The sequence below is a fragment of the Oncorhynchus mykiss genome, chromosome 10, assembly GCF_057628025.1.
Source record: "Oncorhynchus mykiss isolate SJ-2025 chromosome 10, ASM5762802v1, whole genome shotgun sequence".
Classification (NCBI taxonomy): Eukaryota; Metazoa; Chordata; class Actinopteri; order Salmoniformes; family Salmonidae; genus Oncorhynchus; species Oncorhynchus mykiss.
This window is the reverse complement of record NC_143031.1, coordinates 40,755,001-40,768,158: the sequence shown is the minus strand read 5'-3', so window position 1 is coordinate 40,768,158 and position 13,158 is coordinate 40,755,001. Positions and strand designations below refer to the sequence as shown.

At 45.7% G+C, this 13,158-nt stretch overlaps 1 protein-coding gene across 20 annotated transcripts in view; it reads left to right on the top strand.

Moving 5' to 3' along the window:
• Positions 1-13,158, top strand: part of LOC110533878 (acetyl-CoA carboxylase) — a 57,581-nt gene that overhangs the window by 27,518 nt on the left and 16,905 nt on the right. For all 20 annotated transcript variants that reach the window (XM_090186653.1, XM_090186647.1, XM_090186649.1 and 17 more), the window contains 6 exons: positions 850-1,005; positions 2,277-2,423; positions 2,637-2,906; positions 3,745-3,842; positions 4,067-4,187; positions 4,388-4,498. In XM_090186653.1, coding sequence (XP_090042779.1) covers positions 850-1,005; positions 2,277-2,423; positions 2,637-2,906; positions 3,745-3,842; positions 4,067-4,187; positions 4,388-4,498 — 903 coding nt within the window. The remainder of the gene's footprint in view (positions 1-849; positions 1,006-2,276; positions 2,424-2,636; positions 2,907-3,744; positions 3,843-4,066; positions 4,188-4,387; positions 4,499-13,158) is intronic.

Here is a 13,158-nt window from a genome sequence, read left to right as displayed (position 1 = left end):
ATAGTGGTGCTGAGGGTTCTGTAAGTTGTCTGCCCAGCCTCTAGCCTGTTGGACAAGACTAGCAGTGATCATGGTATTTTTATGTAGGAGAACAGGTAAGTTGCATCCATCTATATATTATCCCATTCCATTGCTGTACCAGGGTAAAAGTTCCATGAGTCAAACAGTCATTGGCAGAAAGCATATGCAGGCAGCTAAGATTGGTATAAAATAATGCCCCAAGTACCACGGTGGAGGAAAAATGAACTGTAACACTTCCCATTAGTTTTTCTGGGCAGGTTGCCATATTCACTGTATGATGTTGAATATGAGAGAAGAGTTCTATTTTGGAGCTGGTCGATGGCACTGAGTTGAGTGAGGATCCGTTGCATTGTCCTCAACCGTATTCATCAACACTTAGCACAGGCGTGGCCAGGCCCATTCTTACCTTGTTCTCATGGACCCCTTGACGTGTCTCCGTAGCCAGATGTGTGAGATGAAGTCCTTTTTTTATTCTAAATGGACTTTATTGTGTGAAGCACAAGAGAAACAGTGTTCTCATTCTGAGGAGTCCATATCTCTCTAATGTGAGGACACGACTCCGGTTGCCAGGTCTGGTCAAAGGACCTAATCAGACGGAACAACTGATAGGGATGGTAAAGAACAAGACTTCATGTTCTCCTATTGCAGATAGAACTGCATCCACAGCTTTGGTCAGCGTTGTCACCGCTTCCTGTTTCTTGGAACAGGCTCCGTGGCGGATATCGGTCTTCGTTACATCACATATCGCGTACTGTGTTCTCTGTGTAGATATGTGTGGCGGCTAGTGTCTGTGTGTGTTGAGTGACTCTCATGTCCCCTCTCCTTCAGATCATGTTCCAGGCGTATGGGGACAAGCAGGGCCCTCTGCATGGCATGCTCATCAACACCCCGTACGTGACCAAGGACCTGCTGCAGTCCAAACGCTTTCAGGCACAGTCCCTGGGCACTACTTACGTCTACGACTTCCCTGAGATGGTCAGACAGGTACGGACCTCGACACAACAGCTCAGTGGTCGCAGTTGCTGGTGTACATAAAAAACATACGACCACGTTTGAGGTCAACTGCCTTTCCATCCAGGAAGTTAATTGTAACTTTTTCCCATTACATTTTTTTTTATTAATTAAATGCATGAAACAAAGGTCTCACAAAGTAAAATAAACAAGGTGACATTTCCAATTTATAAATACAAATGTCTCCCCTGAATCTAGATGGATTTGACGTCAATCCTGCATGTTATCACTCTACGTTAGAGGTCTGCGCAGGACTGATTTGTTCACCCTTTGCAAAAATAACTTGGTCACATGGTCCTTACGTTGTATTACTGGGCTGTATCAGCCAACATGCTAGATGTAGTTTGAAGAGAGCAGAGTTGGAGAGACTTGCACTTTCTCTTGAGCTATTTTTATGGCCTACCTTTTCAGACAGCGACAAATATGGGTGATCAATATTTATTACTAGGCAATGTAGTAAACTATAGCCAAATTATATGTAGGAAGTACATTTCCTTGGAAAGATAACTGCCCCGTGCTTCTCCGGTCATGCATAGGCTATAGTCTACTTTGTCTTGTTGAGAGCACACGCATACCTGATCTCGCACGTATGGCTACTGGACTGGAAGCAGCAACAATGATGAGAGTTCAAACTTGCACTTTGTCTAGAGCGATGTTTTGCATATAGCATGTAGCCTTCCTTTTAGGAGAAGGACCTGCGTGCGCGGCGGCGCTCGTGTTGCACCTTTTCCTTTTCACCGATGATCACGCGTTTTGATTGCACCTCGACTCACGTTGGTCGAGCTTCTCTCCACTTCTTTCCATTTTCAATATTTATTTGCACGTTACTAGGGAACTATAGTCTAAATCATGTTGAATTTCCTTGGAAAGATAACTGCCACGTTCCAATGTAGGCAGCCTACTGTATTTCTTTGAGACTTGCACGCCCAACTAGTTTTGAAGAGCAGCAAATTCTGAGCGTGTGTGAGAAATGTCACAAAGATGTACTTCTTAATACAGTAGGTAGGCTAATGCGTACAAGGCAGAAAGGGGACCGTTTCCAAATCATCTGAGAGACGACAAAAATATTTTCATCCCAAAGTTACCTGTCTGACCGGCCGCTCCCAACCGCAGCGTGAAAAATGACGGCGGCGCCCCAATGATCTCTGCCGGGGCCCTGCAGCCCTCTATTCTACAGTAAGCATGTTATACTGAGAGTGAGCAGCAGTCTCTTGACTCCTCTCTGTGGTTCCTCTTTCCTCCAGGCTCTAAAGAAGCTGTGGCAGTCCACTCAAACCTTCGCCCACCTGCCCAAATGCCCTCTGCCCTCTGAGCTGCTCACCTTCACAGAGCTGGTCCTGGACCCACAGGGACAGCTGGTGCAGATGAACCGTCTACCAGGAGGGAACGAGGTGAGGAGTAACTCCTTTAAACTTGCAGTTCCACTTCTGATCTGTAGGTGTCTCTGTGTTTCTTTGGCAGGATTGTACGGTAGCTGTTTGCCAGGAATTGTCTCTATACATATGTAAATGCAAAGAAGAGTAATGCCCCTGCTTTTGTTTGCTGAGTTTGTGTCTCGTCCCCATGACATGAATGAATATGTTTACCTGTGTGTGTCCCTCTAGATTGGCATGGTGGCCTGGCGGATGACGCTCAGGACCCCAGAGTACCCGGCAGGGCGTGAGATCATTGTGATCAGTAATGACATCACACATAAGATTGGTTCGTTTGGGCCGCAGGAGGACCTGCTGTTCCTGCAGGCCTCGGAGATGTCCAGGGAGAGTGGTATCCCTCGTATCTACATCTCTGCCAACAGTGGTGCCCGCATCGGCCTGGCAGAGGAGATCAGACACATGTTCCATGTGGCCTGGCAGGACATGGCAGACCCCTACAAGGTCAGCTGGCAGAATAGGGCAGTGGGGTGTAGATGTTCTGTTTAAGAAATTGGAGATTATTAGTGTTGTAGGACTCTGTCAGCAGATGTCTCTGCCCATGTACACTACATAACCAAAAGTGTGTGGACACCACTAGATGTTGGAACATTGCTGCGGGGACTTGCTTCCATTCAGCCACGAGTATTAGTGAGGTTGGTCATTGATGTTTGGCGATTAGACCTGGCTCGCAGTCGGTGTTCCAATTCATCCCAAAGGTGTTCGATGAGGTTGAGGTCAGGGCTCTGTGCAGGCCAGTCAAGTTCTTCAACACCGATCTCGACAAACCATTTCTGTACGGACCTCGCTTTGTGCACGGGGGCATTGTCATGCTGGAACAGGAAAGGGCCTTTCCCCAAACTGTTGCCTCAAAGTTGTATGCTGTAGCGTTAAGATTTCCCTTCACTGGAACTAAGGGGCCTAGCCCGAACCATGAAAAACATCCCTCGGCGGTCCTGTTCTGTGAGCTTGTGTGGCCTACCACTTCGCGGCTGAGCCGTTGTTGCTCCTAGTCATTTCCATTTCACATTTCACAATAACAGCACTTACAGTTGATCTTTTGGAAAGGTGGCATCCAATGACAGTGCCACTTTGAAAGGCACTGAGCTCATCAGTAAGGCCATTCTACTGCCAGTGTTTGTCTATGGAGATTGCATGGCTGTGTGCTCGATTTTATACACCCTGACGGGAGTGGCTGAGAGCCAAATCCACAAATTTGAAGGGGTGTCCACATACTTTTGGCAACGTAGTGAATGCATGTCCCTCGCAGACTGCTAATTCAGTCTTTTGTTTCTCTCCACAGGGCTTCAAGTACTTGTACTTGACCCCTCAGGACTACAAGAAAGTGTCTGCCCTGAATTCTGTTTACTGTGAACACATAGAGGACAACGGAGAGTCCAGGTGAGTCCAGACGTTACCCATCAGCCATATTATTAATCACTGTCACCCTATTCAATACAGATAATACATCCAGCTCACTGGCCAGCAGAGAAAGTGGGGAACTACAACCTGTAAGAGAATCAATGGGCTGTGCATGAATACACATGAAAAGCCCCTCGGACAATGGGAGAAGGGGAATGAAGTGATGAGGTGTTATGTGTCTGACAGAGCCTTTCCTTGTTCAGGTACAAGATCACTGACATCATCGGGAAAGATGACGGTCTGGGGGTGGAGAACCTGAAGGGCTCCGGGATGATCGCAGGAGAGTCCTCTCTGGCCTACGACGAGGTCATCACCATGAACCTGGTACGCAGCGATGCACTGGATGTACCGACACACACATGCACGCCTAAACACACCACTACTTACGGTCTGTCGTGTTACTACTTAAGTGCTACACTTACGAGGCGGGGGATGGCAGATGTAAGAATGGGTTTTCACCCGGATCACTGACATGCCCTTGACTCGGGGTTTCCTAAGCAGGCTGTGTGCTCTTCTCTCTCCAGGTGACATGCAGAGCCATCGGCATCGGAGCCTACCTGGTCAGGCTGGGTCAGAGAACCATTCAGGTGGAGAACTCCCACATCATTCTCACTGGTGCTGGAGCTCTCAACAAGGTAAGAGCCAGCATCACTCCCCCTTTCCTGGCTGTACCTCATGGCACACGAAAGTCTCACGGAAATACTGTGAGGTATTCTGCTAGGATGCAGCGTTCCAATGCGGCCTCTGGGCAGAGGGACATGAGCTCTTTGTCTTTTCCCATAAGAGGTCCGCTGCAACACTCACTGCCGTCACTAACAACAAGTCTTCACATTATTAACCATCTAGAAAACAGATACAGTGAGTGTCTTTTAATACTCTTTTAATTGTCCTGTTTTCTTTTTGAAGAGAAGAGGAGACGTGTTAATGTGTTTTTGCACTATGCTCCGTCGTCTGTGACCCGAATAGATTGTTCCTGAGTTCATGCAATTAACTCTTCTGCTTTATAATCTGGATTTTCTCTGTTACTGTGTAATAGTTGGTCATGCCATTTATTTTGCAGTTAATTTGAGGAAGAGGACAAAGTGGTGTGTGTGTGTATATTTGTGTTGTACTGTAGAGATGGCCATTGAATAGATAGGATATATCCCTTAAGAGTGAACAATAAAACGGACAGCTCCCTCTTAACTAGGAGGCGGAAAGATGGTGTCCCGTCTGAATCGAAGAATATAAATTATAATGGTGTTTTCTGATCCTCTATTTCTCTCACGCTGTATACATTTTTCCGGCTCAGTGATCAGGCCCTCCACTCCCCTCGCCTCCCCCCTCCTCTCATCTCCCCAGTCATACTGCTGCAGCTCCTGGTGGGATAATAGAAAGAGAAGCGTCAAGTTGTTATTTGCATAGAAATGGCAGTGTGACGCCTGAGGCTGCTGCTGGGGAGAAGGACACCCATATCATTTGTCTCCAATCAGAATGAAAAGTTTTGCTGAGGCAGATTTTTTTTTCTCTCTCTCTCTTTCTCTCTGTGCTCCACGGGCACTGACTACCCACCACTTCCTCCCTCCGTCTCTCCCTCCGTCTCTCCCTCCGTCTCTCCCTCCGTCTCTCCCTCCGTCTCTCCCTCCGTCTCTCCCTCCTCCGTCTCTCCCTCCTCCGTCTCTCCCTCCTCCGTCTCTCCCTCCTCCGTCTCTCCTCCTCTCCCTCCGTCTCTCCTCCTCTCCCTCCATCTCTCTCCCCTCTCTCCCCGTCTCTCTCCCCGCTCTCCCCGTCTCTCTCCCCTCTCTCTCTCGTCTCTCTCCTCCCTCTCTCTCCATCTCTCCTCCCTCTCTCTCCTCTCTCGTCTCTCCTCCCTCTCTCTCCTCTCTTCCCTCTCTCTCATCTCTCTCTCTCCTCTCTCTCTCCTCCCTCTCTCTCCTCCCTCTCTCTCCATCTCTCCTCCCTGTCTCTGCATTAACATGACTCCATTCCAAATTTACATGACAAATCTGCTCATGACAAAACACAACTACATGCACGTTTCCATTTGCAGGTTTTGCTGCAAGCGCGCGTGTATGTTTGTGTGCACGCTCGTTTTCGGGTGCTGGTTGCTAGAGAAGCGTCAGATTGTGTGTGTTACAGTGTGTGTTACAGTCTGTGTTACAGTAAATGTGGAAAATGTATCTTAGTTTTCTATTTTTCTATATATAAAAAAAAAAAGATGTATCCATTTCGCAGTAAATCTTTAGTTTTTACTATAATTGTGTTTACTATAACATCTCAAGTCGATGATTCCCAGTTTTCCACATTGACAGTAAGTCTATAGTTTCCTATTTTTAAGCTTTCTGTAACATTATCAAATGGATGTGTCACAGTTGAATGTGTTCATTCACAATGATGATCCATCCATTCAGCAGTAGCCATGGCAACAACAGAAAACACACATTATATCCCCATAGACTCCCTGGTTGACCAAAGCCGTATGAAGAGGACATACACACATCTTGATATACTAATTTCATTCAGTGATGGACATCTTTCTCCTGTTTGTATGGTGGCTGGATAGTAACTACTGGTACAAATATCTCAGTGGGCCTATGTTCCTCCACCCTCCCTCTCCCTCTGCTGTGGAATCTTAATGAACCCAGGCCCAGCCCGGTGGCACACAGGCCCTGCGTCTGCCTGTCAAGGTGACTGCAATGCTTGCCGGGGCCGCGGGCTGCCCTGACAGCTTTAGGAGAGCGCCCAGGATTTGTAGCCAGGGACATAACCATTAATGGTAATAAAGAAAGTAAATGATGGCCGAAGAGGTGAGAGCTGAGAGTGAGCAACGAGCGCCTCTCTGTGTTTTACTGAGCTGTGTCCCCTGTGTGGTCGCCCGCCCTTGTGTATGTATGTGTGTGTGTGTGTGTGTGTGTGTGTGTGTGTGTGAGAGAGGGAGAGAGAGAGCGCGTGTGTGTGTGTGTGAGAGAGAGAGAGTGTGTGTGAGAGAGAGAGTGTGTGTGAGAGAGAGAGTGTGTGTGTGAGAGAGAGTGTGTGTGAGAGAGAGAGTGTGTGTGAGAGAGAGAGTGTGTGTGAGAGAGAGAGTGTGTGTGAGAGAGCGTGTGTGTGAGAGAGCATGTGTGTGAGAGAGAGAGAGAGAGAGCGTGCGCGTGTGAGAGAGAGAGAGCGTGCGTGCGCGTGTGAGAGAGAGAGAGCGTGCGCGTGTGAGAGAGAGAGAGAGAGAGCGCGCGTGTGTGTGAGAGTGCGTGTGAGAGAGAGAGCGTGCACGTGAGAGAGAGAGCGTGCGCGTGAGAGAGAGAGCGTGCGCGTGAGAGAGAGAGCGTGCGCGTGAGAGAGAGAGCGTGCGCGTGAGAGAGAGAGCGTGCGCGTGAGAGAGAGAGCGTGCGCGTGAGAGAGAGAGCGTGCGCGTGAGAGAGAGAGCGTGCGCGTGAGAGAGAGAGCGTGCGCGTGAGAGAGAGCGTGCGTGTGAGAGAGAGTGTGTGTGTGTGTGAGAGAGAGAGAGAGAGAGAGAGAGAGAGAGAGAGAGAGAGAGAGAGAGAGAGAGAGAGAGAGAGAGAGAGAGAGAGAGAGAGAGAGAGAGAGAGAGAGAGAGAGAGAGAGAGAGAGAGAGAGAGAGAGAGAGAGAGAGAGAGAGAGAGAGAGAGAGAGAGAGAGAGAGAGAGAGAGAGAGAGAGAGAGAGAGAGAGAGAGAGAGAGAGAGAGAGAGAGAGAGAGAGAGAGAGAGAGAGAGAGAGAGAGAGAGAGAGAGAGAGAGAGTGAGTGAGTGAGTGAGTGAGTGAGTGAGTGAGTGAGTGAGTGAGTGAGTGAGTGAGTGAGTGAGTGAGTGAGTGAGTGAGTGAGTGAGTGAGTGAGTGAGTGAGTGAGTGAGTGAGTGAGTGAGTGAGTGAGTGAGTGAGTGAGTGAGTGAGTGAGTGAGTGAGTGAGTGAGTGAGTGAGTGAGTGAGTGAGTGAGTGAGTGAGTGAGTGAGTGAGTGAGTGAGTGAGTGAGTGAGTGAGTGAGTGAGTGAGTGAGTGAGTGAGTGAGTGAGTGAGTGAGTGAGTGAGTGAGTGAGTGAGTGAGTGAGTGAGTGAGTGAGTGAGTGAGTGAGTGAGTGAGTGAGTGAGTGTGTGTGTGTGTGTTCCGGAGTTCCAAATTGAGCAGCTGCTGAAAAATGAGCTCCTGTATATATTGAGATTTAAATGGTTTTTTAGAGTGAAGTACAAGTACAATACAAGCAACAAACCAAAAAGACAGGATTTTGAAAAAGTAACTATTTTTCATAAAATTATACAGTTATCTTAGCTAGCTGAATTGTTTACATGTTGCTAAGCAGTTGCTAGGGACTCTCCTGGAAGAAGCTAGCTAGCTTACAAAGAATAACAAAAAAAATATCTAGTTAACAGAAGAAAGGAAGACAAAATAAGGACAAAATAAGGACAGAAGAAAAAGGAAAAGAAAAAAGGACAACAAAGTGAAACAGTCCTCTGAAGAAACAAGAGAGCATTATACAAGAAACAGCACTTCTATTGCAACATTGTAGCCAACATCACCAGCGTTGCTATGGAAATTGTTTACCCACCAGACATCCAAACAGAGAAAGCTAAGAAAAGTTTCAAAGGTTTGTTGATGGGACAGAACCATGAATGCCTGTTTGCAGATCTTACCAGTTACAAAACAAGAGCAAATTTAATTTTTAATACCAATCGAGGGAACATATGGAAAAAGGTTATTTGCAACCATTTCCCTTTCTCAAAAAAGAGGGGCATCAGCCAAGGATGTCAGATCAGCATTTTTGAAGAAGCTGACCAGAGCAACACATATCAAACAGTAAACTTATATAATAATGGAACTGTATTGATACAAGGCAATGATTCAAGCCTCCAGGCTTTTGAGAATAGGTTTGCTACCCTAAAAGAAGACGCTGACATCATCTCAGAAAATGAGGAAAAAGTCAAGGAGGGAGATGGAGAAAAGCAGACCCCAATGGTCTCTGTGACCCAGCAGGAAGCCCTCAACGTCCCTTTACCTACCTCACCTGCAGCAGACAGAGTCAAGGACATGACAATTTCAATAAGAACACCTGCTATGCAACGTTTCCACAACACCCTCTCTCTAGTCGAAGCAGAGGTCATAGAACTCAGAGAGAAGAAGCTTCAAGAGGAGGACACTGTCCAGAAACTCAAAGAAGAGATGAAACAGTTCAGGGAGGAGAGCAGAGCATCCATAGCTAAATTAGAAAGCAGAATGGACAAGCTGAGTCAGACAAATGATGACCTCAGAGACCATCTGAGCACAACTAGAAAGGAGCTCGAACAAAAAGAGAGGTACATTGACACCCTCAACCGGCAGAGAGTCATTGTGTCCTCTGCATCTAGAAAACATGTCCACCAGCTTGGTACAACACAAGCAGAACCTGAGACCAGCATGGCCTCCACTACACAGCCGGATGACACTGCACCAGCCTACCAGTCTGCTCCAGCCCAGGTCAACCTACCAGCCTCTCAGTCTGCTCCAGCCCAGGTCAACCTACCAGCCTCCCAGTCTGCTCCAGCCCAGGTCAGAATACCAGCCTCCCAGTCTGCTCCAGCCCAGGTCAATCTACCAGCCTCCCAGTCTGCTCCAGCCCAGGTCAATCTACCAGCCTCCCAGTCTGCTCCAGCCCAGGTCAGAATACCAGCCTCCCAGTCTGCTCCAGCCCAGGTTAACCTACCAGCCTCCCAGTCTGCTCCAGCCCAGGTCAGAATACCAGCCTCCCAGTCTGCTCCACCCAGACAATCACCCACAACTGCAATTCTAATTGATTCAAATGGGAAGTTCTTAGTCCAGGAAAGATTATTCCCTAGACACCAGGTGTATAAGTTCTGGTGTCCTACAACTGAGAGTGCAATGCAGCTACTCAGTCAGACCAGGATTGACACCCCTGACAACATCATCATCCACACTGGCACAAACGACCTTCATGCCAAAGGTGAAAATGTATCTGGGGCAGTGAGAAGAGTGGCAGAACGGGCACAGGCTATGTTCCCAACAACCAATATAGTTATGTCCACCCTCCTACCAAGAAAAGACTTCCCAGAAAAGTTGATCGACAAAATAAATCAACAGATCACTGTGGACTGTGCCTCACTGCTCAACGTCAGAACGGCTCACCACCCCACTCTGACATGTCAACACTTATATGATAATATACATCTTGATCAGGACAGTATCAGAACCTTTGCCAAGGACCTAAAAGATGCAACACTTGGCAGGGACCCACACACCCATCACCCCAGCAACAAAGGTCCCCCGCCCCACCTTCTGAAACAACAGTACCTCCACCATCCCGAGGAGAAAAGAGCCAGACATGGCTTATTACAGCACAGCTCTACTAGACCAGGCCCAACACAGCACAGCTCTACTAGACCAGGCCCAACACAGCACAGCTCTACTAGACCCGGCCCATCACAACACAGCTCTACTAGACCTGGCCCATCACAACAAAGCTCTACTAGACCTGGCCCATCACAACACAGCTCTACTAGACCTGGCCCATCACAACACAGCTCTACTAGACCTGGCCCATCACAACAAAGCTCTACTAGACCCGGCCCATCACAACACAGCTCTACTAGACCCGGCCCATCACAACACAGCTCTACTAGACCCGGCCCATCACAACGCAGCTCTACTAGACCCGGCCCATCACAACACAGCTCTACTAGACCTGTCCCATCACAACACAGCTCTACTAGACCCAGCCCATCACAACACAGCTCTGACCACTACTCCAGGGTCGGTCAGAACACTGCCCTTCAGGGAAGTAGACCACATGATGCAGTCCACACCATGTATCAATTAGATCGTCAGCCTACATATGCTGAGGTAACCTCTGGCAGAAGACCCCTAGAACAATCAGAGATAGGAGAGGTGCGCCAACTACTGCAACTAATATGCAGACTACTGAGCTAGACAGTCCCTTTAATTCACACACGGGCACGCACGCGCACACACACACACACAAACACACAGGGTTGCAGATTGCACATAACATAAGTACAATGCAATCTTATTCCATTCTTATTCATTTGTTTACAAATATTCCTAAATGTATTGACACCGGTATTATAATAATTATTATATGTAATGGTGTGTGTGTGTGTGTGCGCGTGTGTGTGTATGTATGTATGTATGTATGTGTGTATATGTGTATGTGCATGTATGTATGTGTGTGTATATATATATATATATATATATATATGTATGTGTATGTGTATATATATGTATATATATATATATGTATGTATGTATGTGTGTGTGTATGTATGTGTGTGTGTGTGTGTGTATGTATATATGTATATATATATGTATGTGTATGTATATATGTATGTATATGTGTATGTATGTATGTATATATATGTATATGTGTATGTGTGTATGTATATATATGTATATATACATATTTTATTTTTTTGTTTTTTTCGATGTACTTTACTCAAACCAGTGAATATCACTTATTATAAATGAGATCATTAACTATCAGCTCTTGGAATATCCAGGGCCTATACTCTTCACATTTTGGTTATAAAACAACTAATCCAGAATTGATTAAAAACATCAAGGGACAGGACATCATAATCCTACTGGAAACATGGTGTCGTGGAGACATAGATACTCAGTGTCCCTCAGGCTATAGAGAAAGTTTACTACCATCAATCAAACATAAAAATGTTAAACGGGGCCGAGACTCAGGTGGAATCATCATTTGGCATAAGCAGGACTTAGCACTGAATGAAATGAAAAAAGGTACCACTCACATTTGGCTAAAACTTAACAAAGGTACAATCTATTGTGACAATGATGTATACATATGTGCAGCTTATGCTCCTCCTTCAGATTCATCATATTATGATGATCAGTTTTTTGACAATCTCCAGACAGAAATCATTACATTTCAGGCGCAGGGTAAAGTGCTTCTTTGTGGAGATTTCAATGCAAGAACAGGTTCTGAGCCTGACTACACTGATGCGGGAGGTAACCACCACATATTTGGACACCCCTCCTTGTACAGTAGCCCTATTATAAATAATAGAAACAGTCCTGACCAAATACTGAACAAAAATGGAAAAGAGTTAGTACATCTCTGTCGAGCCTTAGGCCTGTACATGCTTAATGGTAGAATCAGAGGGGACTCTTTAGGTCAGTTTACTTACTGCTCAGCTCTTGGGACAAGTGTAGTCGATTATGCCATCACTGACATTGACCCCTCCTCCATTAGTGCATTCACTGTCAGACCACAGACACCATTGTCAGATCACAGTCAGATCAACGTGTTTCTGAAGAAATTAACCGGCAATACTCATTCAAAAAAACAGCCCAATAAACTTTACAACATAAACCAATCGTTCAGATGGGCTCCAAACAGTGCAGAGGCATTCATTGAAACATTGAACTCAAATGAAATGATGAACTCTATACAGTTTTTCAATAACTCACAGTACCAAAACAATAAAGATGGTGTCAATTCAGCTACCCAAAACATCAACTGCATATTCCAAAAAGCAGCATCGAAAGCAAATTTGAGAAAACCAAAGCAATGCAACATCAGAAGCAAAAATCAAAATGTTACTGACAAATGGTTTGATAATGAATGTAAAACAATTAGAAAACACCTAAGACAAATGTCAAACAAAAAACATAAGCAGCAAAACAACCCAGAGCTACGATATGAATACTTTGAAACTCTGAAACAGTATAAACAAACACTGAAATGCAAGAAATGGAATTATACCAACAAGACACTTGATGAAATTGAAAACGCAATTGACCAAAATCAGTTCTGGGACATGTGGAACAATTTAAGCACAACAAAGCCACAAGAATTAGCCATACAAGATGTAGGAATTTGGAAAACTTACTTTGATAATCTATACAAAAACATCCCACAAAAAGACTTAAACCAGAACCAATTAGAAATTAAAGAAAAATTGAACATCCTGGAATCAGTCATTAAAAACAACCAAAATCCATTAGATTACCCAATAACCCAACAAGAACTAAATGAAAAGCTAAAATCTATTAAATCAAAAAAGGCTTGTGGTGTAGACAACATCAGAAATGAAATGCTGAAAAACAGCACACCTGAGTTGCAAAATGCTGTGCTTAAATTGTTCAACATGGTTTTAACTTCTGGCTGCTTCCCTGATGTCTGGAACCAGGGGCTCATCTCCCCTATCCACAAAAGTGGAGACAAATCAGACCCCAATAATTACAGGGGAATTTGCGTCAACAGTAACTTGGGAAAGATTTTCTGTAGCATTTTGAATTCAAGAATTCAAACCTTTCTTCAAGAAAAAA